Source organism: Pezoporus occidentalis, unplaced genomic scaffold (assembly GCF_034315485.1).
Source record: "Pezoporus occidentalis ecotype Australia unplaced genomic scaffold, CSIRO_AGI_Poc_V1 ctg53, whole genome shotgun sequence".
Classification (NCBI taxonomy): Eukaryota; Metazoa; Chordata; class Aves; order Psittaciformes; family Psittacidae; genus Pezoporus; species Pezoporus occidentalis.
The window spans coordinates 1,039,155-1,051,343 of NW_026915866.1; the positions used below are offsets into that span (position 1 = coordinate 1,039,155).

Here is a 12,189-nt window from a genome sequence, read left to right on the forward strand (position 1 = left end):
AAGACTGTCACTACGAAGACAATTTCTTTAGTGTTCCCTAAATTATCATCTAATTTAGTTTTTTAAAACATATGGAAACTTTTTTATACGAGATGGAAATAAAATGTTTTCATTGTGCAGCTTTCCTATCTGTAGAAACATAAACTGATCAGTCTCCCATGCAGTTAATGCAAACCAAGAGGAAGCTGGGTAAGTGCTATTTTCAACCAATCTGAACTTAAGCATCTGAATTCCTGTACAGGAATCAAACCATTTCAACAGAAGTACGTTATATGAGTAGCAAAGTACTTAGTAAAAAATAAAAAGGGGGGGGGGGAGAGGGGGAGAAGGCGCACCTTCAATATACCCATTTTCAACCGAGCACTGTTTTAAAAATCAGTTCTTATGAGCGTTTTCTAACTCAAGCATAAATATCAACATTTAGATTAGACTTCAGCTTGTTCAAGAATATTAATTTCAATATGGATTTTTTCAATTTGAAAGTTAACGGACTACAAGATCTGCAAGAAACATACATGAAAGGTCAGTTTTCAATCATCTAATGATCTGGTTCATCAGCTCTTAATTGGCTATGTGGTCCCAGACCCCCGGTCCTAATGCAAATGCCCATATGAAGTATCAGCGCTCACAAGCTACATTTTTAGCATGTATTGTTTTGGAAACCAAAAGTTTTGTTGATTTGCTCCACTTTTATCCTCATCTGTTGACAATTCATGAGTCTTCTGTTGTCATTTGGGGACACTCCTATATTCTCTGATAGGCAGCTGTTACCTACATACAGATAGAATCACAGAATCATAGAATAGTTAGGGTTGGAAAGGACCTTAAGATCATCAAGTTCCAACCCCCCTGCCATGGGCAGGGACACCTCACACTAAACCATGTCACCCAAGGCTCTGTCCAACCTGGCCTTGAACACCGCCAGGGATGGAGCGTTCACAACTTCCCTGGGCAACCCATTCCAGTGCCTCACCACCCTCACAATAAAGAACTTCTTCCTTATAGCTAACCTAAACTTCCCCTGTTTAAGTTTTAACCCATTACCCCTTGTCCTGTCACTACAGTCCCTCCCCAGCATCCTTATAAGCCCCCTTTCAGATACTGAAAGGCTGCTATGAGGTCTCCATGCAGCCTTCTCTTCTCCAGGCTGAACAGCCTCAACTTCCTCAGCCTGTCTTCATACGGGAGGTGCTCCAGTCCCCTGATCATCCTCGTGGCCCTCCTCTGGACTTGTTCCAACAGTTCCATGTCCTTTTTATGTTGAGGACACCAGAACTGCACACAATACTCCAGGTGAGGTCTCACAAGAGCAGAGTAGAGGGGCAGGATCACCTCCTTCGACCTGCTGGTCATGCTCCTTTTGATGCAGCCCAGGATACGGTTGGCTTTCTGGGTTGCGAGCGCACACTAAAGCCAGCTCATGTTCATTTTCTCATCAACCAACATCCCCAGGTCCTTCTCCGCAGGGCTGCTCTGAATCTCTTCTCTGCCCAACCTGTAGCTGTGCCTGGGATTGCTCCGACCCAGGTGTAGGACCCTGCACTTGTCATGGTTAAACTTCATAAGGTTGGCATCAGCCCACCTCACTAATTAACTCACACTGAAAATGTTAATCCACTGCTAGACATGAACAAACTGACAAACTACTATCTTTTATGTAAGTTTTGACCACATTTTCCTTCCTCTGAAGACACAGGAAATATAGTCAGAGATTATTATAACCATTTCACTTACTATGAGTATGAACAAAAATGAGATCTTGAAAAACCATCATTTTTACATCTAATTAGAAACAATTTAGAAAGACTTGTTTATCAAAGAAAGCACAATTTAAAGGTGTGTTCCATCTGGCTACTCTATTTTTGGCTGGTAGACAGAATAAGAGGGGTAAGAATCCTGTCATTAAGTAGGTATAAATGAAATGGTATGGTTGGAATAAACACATATGGGGAAAACCCTTCAAACCAACAGTTCAAAAGCCCTTTTTAAGAATTAAAACTATAAAAGGCATTAATTACAGAAAACTCTATTTCTCAGTTCAGGCTTAGTTCAGGTTATCAGTTTAAAGAAAGCTTAATTTTGAAGAAGCCTATTCACAGTTCTCTTACTTTTTCTGTGCATATCCTCCCTGCCAGTGTTGGCAAATATAAGTTTTAACTCAATCTTAAATCAGTAGTTATATGACTCATTTAACTATTAAATGTAGTAAACTAGAAAAAGAATGCTTTTCCAAACTTGAAAATTCAAGTATTAACAACTTACTGCCATGTTTGCTATTTATGGCTAGAACAGCTTGATAAGGGACTTCTAGGGCTGCCTGCTCTAATAATGTGTCCTCCAGCAAGAACTCAGAAGATGCAGCTTATTTTCTTTGCTCATTCTGCTTTTCAAATCAGATACACTTTAAGAACTAATAACTAATTACAAAAAAGCAGAAACTTACAGCATAAAACTCCTAAACATATAATCAGAAGTTGTAGCTTACCTTATTTTCTTCCAAAAATTTCAATTTGATAGATACATCGTTACGCATTTTGTCATATTTCTCTTTATGTGCTTGAAACAGTTGCTGTGATTGCTCAATCTTTGGCAGAGTGTTTGCATCACGAGGGCCAAGATTCAGCTCTTCTAGGTCCGTTCGATAGGCATCATATTCAATCCTGAGAAGAGGAGGAGGTAAAAACAAAAATTATAAAAATCTAAAGGTAGAGTGTCTTCAAAACAGACCACTAGGGCCAAATACAAGAGAAGATGAACAAAACAGTCAAGTAGAGAAGAAACAGAAAACCTGGCCAAGTTTTTCCCCCCCCTCCTCCTATTCATCAAGCAAAACCACCACTGTATAAAGCTGCCTCAGAAAGTATCCTCCCTCTTCTGTTCCTGTCTTGGCCACATGCTCCCAACCCACTGTTTTGTGCTGACTTCAGTGGTCAGAGCCTTTTCTGCAACATCTCAGCTTATTAGCCCAGATAAAGGTTAATATTCTGCTGTTGAATTACTACAGTGAAAAGCTTGTATTGAGAACAAGAGAAGCACCAAGAGCAGGACAGGCCCTTTTAGCAGATGTTTTGAGCAATGGCTCACTTATACGAAACTCTGCACTGAGGCTTTTTCAACACGCTCTAGGCTTCTCTGTATGTATTAACTGGAACAGTTTTATAGTTCTTCAAGAGTTAGTTTTGTGAGAACTTGTCTGCCCTACAGATAAATAGGCTGCAAAGAGATGATGCATTATTTATACTCTACTGAGGGCCTAACTTATTTTCCTAGGGAAGTCAGACCCTACACATCAGTACCACCACTGAAAGAGATAAGGGAAAAGAAGGGCAGGAGGTTAAGAGTAACAGCTGAATAAGTATTTAAGCTAACTCTGCACCAAAGGTATATATCCTACTTTCAGATAAGACAGCTTAAAAGTATTTTCTAGTTCACTCTTGCAGTCTCCAAATTACCAATCCTGGATACTGCTAGCAAAACTAGAATTAATGTTACAGTATGGGCTCTTGCCTGCAGATACCTGTCAACTTTTTAACTGAACCAGCTAGTCTTCATATACTACTATTTATTTTAAAAAGTTAAAAACCTCCTTGATATGCTTCCATATATTAGACTGTACCACTTCATTGCATCACTAGAGATGAACCAGTCATATCTTCTTCTCATTTTAATGGAAAAAAATGAAAATGTCTTTAAAGTATTTTTAATACAGAAGTTTGAATATTCAGTTTGGTTTTCGAAAACTTCTGTTCTTCCCCAAGACAGTTTAAGTTAAGCTTTCCATTAATCAACATCTAGCATTTGTAAGTGGGAAAATGTTAGTAGTTTAAAGATTGTATCACTAAATTAATCTTCTGTTTCCCAGTGTTACATATAAGCCTATGGAATACTGGATCCTTGCCACATAAACTATTTTTATATTTTAAATAAACTATTTTTATATTTAAAAGTGGATGAGACAAACATAGTAACAGCTTCTAACCTTTTTCTTCTTCCCCTTATACAACATGTGCTCCTTCGTTCACAGCCATCTAGCACTTGACCAGGTAAAGCAACAGACAATAACCAGAAATCACTCCAAGGTCATGGGCGACCCTGCCTAAAGCCACACTCTTCCTTCCATATTTCTTTGTAGCTTTCAACTAATGGAACCTGGCTTCTCAGCATACGATACACGCCAACTTTAATGAAACAAACCAACCTATTTCTAGCTTTTCTAATATGCTTTCTCACAGGCATAGCTAAAACTGGAAGCAAATCATGATTAAAAACTGGTTAGAAAAAAACAACTTTTCAGTTGGTGTAACTGCTCCAAAGTAAAATGCAACATTTTCAGAGGCAAAAGGAATAATTATTCCCAGGGCTCTTCCCGATTTTCATTGCCACTATGATTCAAGCTTTATCTAAAGAGCTTATGACTTAATTCCAAAAAAGTAACAAATAGGGAGTTGATAGGAGCGGAACAGATGAATGCTGAAGTACAAATGAGGACAGGGAAGAAAAGACACAGAAATAACCTCTTTTCACATTGCCTATCTAAATATCAAAACAGTAAGTCACTATTTTGCTTATAAATAAGCATTAGAACAGAACAATTAAAAGGGCGAGAAAGAACTTAAACTCATGCAGTTTGCGTTTCTTTTTTACTTGAAAAGAAAAATCACTAAATATTATAAACTACAACCTTTGGCAAACCAACACATTTTATCCTATTAAGTCAAAGAAAGTCAGAATGGAACCAAGCATCAGAAAGGACAAGTCCAAACCCAGGCTTTAGAGTACTTTGCCACATTCAAAAGTGACCTTCTCCAGAGTAGGAAACCCATTATCTACTGCTACATGTTATTCACTAAGAATTTTCTTCTTTATTTTCCCCCTTCTGACCAAGCCACAACTTCAGCGCTAAAACTGAAGTCTGAACTGCACGTTTTGTGCATCTCCAGGAGAACAAGATTAAATGTTTTTCAGTCAAAGAGATTATTTTACCTATTACAATGTAGCTGGATAAAAGGGTTAATCTTGCATGGTCACACTGCTTAGAAAGCCACCTTAATCTAGCACAAGGGACTAAAATAGATATAATTACTCCTAGAGCTAACAAGTAAAATTAAGTCTACAACACAACATTTACAGAACATTTGAAGATATATGCAATGAGGCATTTAACTGTAAATCCTAATTATATGTGATCTGTATTATAAGGTTTTTATCTGACAGGTTAGCCACTCAAATACAAAGACTAAAATGATGCAAAGTCTGTAGTTCCCTGCAGATTAGTTTGTAATGAAAACAGCTAAACGTAGAATAGCTACCTGGCACTTTCATACTGTTTCACAGTCAATAATGTATCCTCAATTGTTTTATTCACCAATGTATTCACACTGGCAATAAAAAAGTTAATAGCCCCAAGAAGAGTTTCTCCATTTTTAGCTAGAAGTTTCTGCGTATCTGCATTGTAGCCAAACTCCTCCTATAAACAAAGAGCAGAGAAAACAAAACTGTGTATCATTGAAAATCGTAACATTCATCAGCAACTATATTAAAAAATACAAACACACAGATGCAGCAGTTTTTTCACGTCTGTTTTGGTATGGTTATGAATAAATAGCTATGATTTCAATACAATATTCAGTTCACAGTTTTTTTATGAAATCTAACATCAGTAAACCCTGGTTTACAATTCTGTTACCACACAATGTTAAATCCTATTTTATAATGTGATTTTTCTGCACTTGGAAGTCTTGAATGTTACATAAAAGTAAGTGGTAATGTAATCTTTACATTGTCATTCATCAAGGTTTTAATCCAGCATCTCCCACATTAGGTAATACTTTAATACCCACAGAGACACTACTACATTAAATACAGTAATATGACTAAATTCACAGGGGCATACTGCATTAATTAGCTATTAACTTTTGTTCTTCCATTCTGGAAAAGACCATTATAAAAAAAAACCAACATCTATCACAGTTTAATAGGCTGTAAATAATTGAAGAGCACAGCATTATAATGAATAGCAAATAAAAATCATACTGTAGCTAAGCCATAAATTTCAAAGGGACAAGGGTGAAATTATTTCCAAGGCATTTCAATCACATTTAGATATGTTTGTTCATGTCTTTTTGTTAACAGCAGTGTAAGCCTTGACCAAGTCTGCAAAGATTTTCCTAATGCACAGATGCCAAATGAGCCCAATTATTATATTTACGTCATCCATATGGCATCTTCATATTCTGCAGATGGGATTTCTCACAAGAGTACAACCTCTGGATGCAATGGCTGTAAAACACTAGGTTCATCATATTTGGAACTTGGTTTTCTTAGGCTTGCACACTGCCAATAACTGACTCAGAAGTGCCTTATACTCCCAGTTTCCTTTAATCTATCTAGAACATGAACAGCTAAGCTAAACGTATTTCATGTTAACATTAACGGCCTCATGAAGGTAAGAGTAATGGGCAATCGTAAGGGGAGAATCCTCTAGAACAGGAAGCACAGTGGAAGTGAGCAATCCAAAGCAGAAATAAAAAGGAAGAGAACTTGGGGCAAGTATTCATGAGCTAAACCCTGTCACCTTTGCTTTGATTTTTGCTTGGGTGACAAAAGCAGTCAGCCAAATCACTACAGATCTTGCTGAAATAAAAATAACAGTCTTTTTCAGCTGGTTTTGTTCTAATGTTACTATGTAGCTGGCAATGCAAGTGCTAGCACAGGAAAGAAATAGGATATAGGCAGAGACAACAGCAGTAAGACCACCCTTTTCAGCCGTGTTTAGTCCCATCTCTTTTCCCTCCCCCAGGCATGACTGCAATTAGTTTTCCTGCTGGTCCTCCTACACTACAGACCCAAGTGAGCAACATTACCAATTTAAAGGAAAGGGTTAAGGATGGGACGGCAGTGGCCTCCACACTAGACACCAAAACTGTCCTTCTGCTGGTTTGTACAGTTTCATATAAAAGCTTTTGAATTATGTCCATCACTTCTGCAGATACCTCTTACAAAACAGACAGGAGGAAATCCTTTCTGTATCAGAAGTTTACACTCAGTTCATCCTCTATGCACAGATCAATTAAAATCGGAATTCATATGTCTATATAATTAGAGGCACATAAGCCTGGAACCAGGAGTTATCTTTATATCCAGATGAGAAACAGCAAAACATTTGCATTAAGTAATGCCTCTCCAGATATCACTCTGAGATCTCATTTTGTAATCATGTATAAAGTAAGAAATATTACATTAAGAATCGGTGTGGGGTTTTTTTTTGTTTGTTTTTTAAGGCTTATTTGTTTGGTTGTTTTTTGTTTGTTTGTTTTAAAAAACTTACGTACTGTTACCACATTAAACATTAAGGACTAACTGGTCAGAAATTTTACTGTAGCCTTGCACAAGTTTTAGAGGCAACAATGCTATCCAAACATCCGAGAAGAACAGGCCAGGCTACAGATGGTAATACAGTACAGATTAAACAAAGGGGAAACACAAAGAGGAAAGAGACAAACATCAGGCAAGTCTCCAAGAGGCAAAGGTTAGATAACTTTTATTACAGCAGCCGAAACCTTTATTTGATTTTCATCAACAGCCCCATTCAATAACCTACACAAGAGATGAATGAGTGAAACAAATTCCAAGACCAGTACAAGATGCTGAAAGAACCTGGAAGAACAGTTTCCCACTAGAAGTTACAAGCTACTCATGGAAAAAACCCAAAACAACCCACATTGATTAAACAAGAGCATGATGCCAGATTTAATCCAAATCTCAGAAAAAAAACATCCAGCTTCAGCAAACACTTCATAATAATCACTCAGTTTTGCCATGTGGTCATGCTCACATTTGTGTCAAGAGTAAACTGCTGATTAAAAACTTTTTAGCTGATTTTTTAGCTGCTAAAAGCACTCTACTTTCACAAATTTTCATCTGTCAGACTAATATTAAAAATTCCTGTACTCCAGTGCAGGAGTCTCAATTTTTTTCAGATAGCTATCAATTAAAGTTCCTCTATGCAAGCATGAACTCTACTTCCTCCCTTAAAACTCAATGGGAATGGACAATCATGAAAAGGGGAAAAACCAGAGTTTTAAGTTTAATAATCACAAAGATAATTTGGGCTGTTTCAGCAGCTATGTTTTAGGGAATCATTAAACCCCTTAAAACTGTTTTTCCAAAGGATTAGCAGCAGTATCAAAATGCTTTAACTTTGGAAGTATAGAACAGTTAATGTACAAGCAAGCCAGCTGCTATGCTTTGTATGCAACATCTACCTTCTCTCTTTACAGCAGAGAGTTTTATTATCAGCAACAAATGTGCCAGTGTTACCTAAACTTCCAAACCAAGGATTCATAACAACCCAAGTGCAGACAGATATCTAAAGATTGCCTCTCTTGCTCAGAAGCTCCAAACAACGTTATGAATACAGATTAGTCCTATTAGCAGCAAAATTCTGATTAAAAAAGGACTTTGAGATGAAATCTCAATGCTTAAATATGCTACAGAAAAATAATTTACTCGCATTCTATGTTCACAAGTGAAGTAATGTGCCCTATTCTACTTACTCCCAGGCATATTCCTCAAAGACATCCTGTAATTGAAATGACGTAACACTCTGGAACACTTTGATGACATTCATTAGAAGCAAAATTAATAGTAAAATGCATCTTCCATACAAAGGAAAGTTATCAAGTTCTTGAGTCCAACCATCAACTAAAGGCATTTAAGAAACAATAATGAACCACAGTAATTTCAATAATTTCCTATAGTCTTAAGTGAATTACATGAGGTTTTAACACAAAGAATATGTAATATACTGTTAACTATAATGTTTAGAAAAGTACTGCTAACTACTATGTACCCTGCACAAGTCAATTAAGGCTTATCTTCATCTCTGCCATTTCATTTTTTAACACTTAAAAGTCTTACATGAAGTTCCAATGATTTCAAACTCAGGTCAGCAAACGCATCTCCAAGTTGCCTTTGGGTATGTACCATCTGGAAGAGCTGTGTGGACAGCGTCTGTGCCAGTCTCAAGATATTTTCGTATTTCTTTTTGTTATCTCTCAATATATCTATTTGAGCTTCTAGTTCCAGATCTACTGTTCTTGAGCCACGACCCAATTTTTCAGAGATGATCTGCCGTGTACACTGGGGGGGGGGGGGAGGAGGGAGAAGAAAAGAATTAAATTGTAAAGAATCAAGTATATTCAACAGAACACAGCATACACCCATTTTCAGCTTCAAGGGACGTATAATTACACACAATTCTTTCACAATCGCCCCTCCCAATGGAAGTTTGCACAACAAACTGAAAAAACAACACACTCTTTAGAAGTTTATCAGGACTCAGCAAGAACAGTTGGACAAGTCTCAACTCCTACTAAGATGAATATTCAAGTTAGCAAATCAACAGCGTAACTAATTGTTTCTCAAGTAAAAAAACACTTATCTCTTTTTAGGTTTGGTGAATCTCATTAAGTTAAAAGAAGCTATGCAGGCCACTGAATTAAAGTCAGTTAATGGAGTATTACCAGTTTTGCTTAAAAAAATACCTAGTTAGTGATCTTCTGCACCTTTTCTACTAACCATTCAATTCCAAATAATCCATGATATGTTTTCAAAAACTGTTATTTTGTTGGGTTTTCTTGGGAAGGGGAACGTAAGGAAATGATGGTTTTCAGCACGCTTTTTAAAGCTGACTAGGAAACTGGAAACTCCTACTAAGAAATACTCAGTATTTCTATTACTATTAAATAGCAATTAAATATTAAATAGTATTACTATTAAATTAATTTCACATTATTAACACATCTTTAAAATGGAACTGATCGTGTCAGAAAGACCTAATATTTCTTTTCACAAGTCTAATTCTGAACAGATTTGCAGTATATTAACACAGACAGCAGAAAACATGCTTTTACAAGGCTGCAGACACTTTCACCCAGCCAATGACTGGGACAGCTCAGGCTGCTACCACAGTCCAATTATCTGTGACACCACCTCTGCCAGAGATTTGAGTCCAACTTGGCAGCAAGCTTCCCAAGATACACATTGAGGTTTCCATTGACTTGGACATACGAGAAGCCATTTGCGAAGCAGATGTGCCATACAATTTCACTATGAAAAGCAGGAAATATTTACTGTTACAGTAAGTCACTTGAAGTTAATCTGTGGTCCCAAGAATTGAAGAGATAACCAGGTTATGCATACAAAGAATTAGCGCTAGAAACAGAATTACAAGGAAACAAAGTTAGTGGTGAATGCCAGAACTGCTCTGAAGGGGCTTAACCTAAGTGCAAAGCTGCTATTTTGTTAGGTGAAATAATGCTCAAGTCTGTCTTATATCACATTCCCCTAATATATTCCATCACTGCATTTCCCAGGGTTTCCAAATTTGAGGACTTTAGTTAAGTCCAGTCCTTACTTACATCTAAAGGAGATACACATTTGATCTCCTAGAACTTTTATGCCCTTTCTAAATTTAATACACAAACACATGAAAGGCTCAAGAATGATCAAACACAACAATCTGGTCATAATCACAAGCTTTAGATGGGAAGGTACAGACTATCTGGGCTACTTCATTAGATTCAATTAACAAGAAAGAACATGGCCCATCTTGTCTGTCAAGAACCAGAAATTTGAGAGAGCAAACAAAACACATCAAGACAGAATACAACACTACTACTAAAGCCTGCAACAGAAATTGCAAAATACAGCTTAGCAGTAAGCGTGGTCAGAGCATAAATAAGCATCTCACTAGAAACTACGGAATCAATGGACAAATTTGGTTATTTTCCATAAAAGATGTAAAATACCCCAACTCACCCTATGGAAATGCAAGAGAAAATGAAAGGCATAATTTTTTGGAAGCAAAAATAAATTACAAAGGAAAGACTTATTTTCAACAAAGGAGTATCTGCTTCAGAAGCTACAGCAAAACACCTAAAAAAAACCCAGCAGTGATAAGTAAGAAAAAATAGTACTTGGAAAGACTTACACTGCATGCTTTGTTAAACTGAGATGTAGCTGAACACTGAGACTGAAAAAGAGCAACTGACAAAGAAGATGCACCTATCTGTTTTGATTTACTCTGATTCTAAGCAGACTAGTACAGACCCACAAGTTGCTATATATTCTCACTAGCAAATGGAGAGAATTCCGTATGTGAATTCCATTTTGCATTGGTTTAAAGAACATTGTCCTGAATAAGACTACACTCCTCAAAAAGAAGTCACACAAGACAAAGTTTAAGGAAAACTACTTCAAAGTAAAAAGCCCCAAAGTACGCGTACAAGAACTATATTTTAAATTGCATGTTAAAAGGCAGACAGATGTTACTGAATTTGTCTCAGAAATAAGTGTTCCACTAGTAGCCCAGTATTAGAGGGAGGCTTGTAAAACAGGTATATTGGTTTTCCTCCTTAAAAGTTTAAGAAATTGTACAAAACCCAAGAAGATATGCTTTTTATTAGAATTGCTGAAAAACAAGAGGAGTCACAACTTTCCCATGCCTATGTCTTTGCTAAACTGAAAATACTTTTTTCATCCAAAGGGGAGACAAGAGAAGGAGAAAGAACAGAACAAGCTTTTGCCACCAGATTATGGGATGAAAGGCAATTTCATTTGATGCAAAGTCACAATTACTAGACAGCGTAAGACTGAAGACAGTAAGAATGGACAGCAGTTGCAAATGCAACAGAATAATTCTACCAAGTTATAAGTTATGTGAAAAAACAGTCTACGAAAATTCATGGTTAGACTAGACAGAAGAGCAGCTTTAACCTCCTGTGATTTTTCAATTGGAAGCAGTTTTTTAAAACAAAAGTGGGAGATAACAAAAGCAATTGTCTCTCATTCACAGAAAAACATATGGAACAAAAAACAAGGTACCCAAAATAAAGGCATACTTAATCATCTCTTCACAGATGGGTATAACTTCTGAATGTATCCAATAACATAGATTTCACAACTCCCAATACAGACACTTTCACAGAGGAACTACTGTCAGATTCCTAAAGAACTTTCTAACAGTAAGTGTCCCTACTAACTCCACTTGCAGATTAACAATTGGTACGTTGAATAGCATGGATTTCAGCTCAGAAGGGTTCAACTGTTGACTCTCCACTAACAAGTTACTCTTGCCCTTTATGTCTCCATTTCCTAACCTATGATCAGTTAGCTATTATGAAATAA

At 36.9% G+C, this 12,189-nt stretch overlaps 1 protein-coding gene across 3 annotated transcripts in view; it reads right to left on the minus strand.

Moving 5' to 3' along the window:
* Positions 1–12,189, minus strand: part of ARFIP1 (ADP ribosylation factor interacting protein 1) — a 43,099-nt gene that overhangs the window by 7,628 nt on the left and 23,282 nt on the right. For all 3 annotated transcript variants that reach the window (XM_062637533.1, XM_062637534.1, XM_062637532.1), the window contains 3 exons: positions 8,920–9,141; positions 5,310–5,467; positions 2,486–2,660 (listed from right to left, as the gene is read on the minus strand). In XM_062637533.1, coding sequence (XP_062493517.1) covers positions 2,486–2,660; positions 5,310–5,467; positions 8,920–9,141 — 555 coding nt within the window. The remainder of the gene's footprint in view (positions 1–2,485; positions 2,661–5,309; positions 5,468–8,919; positions 9,142–12,189) is intronic.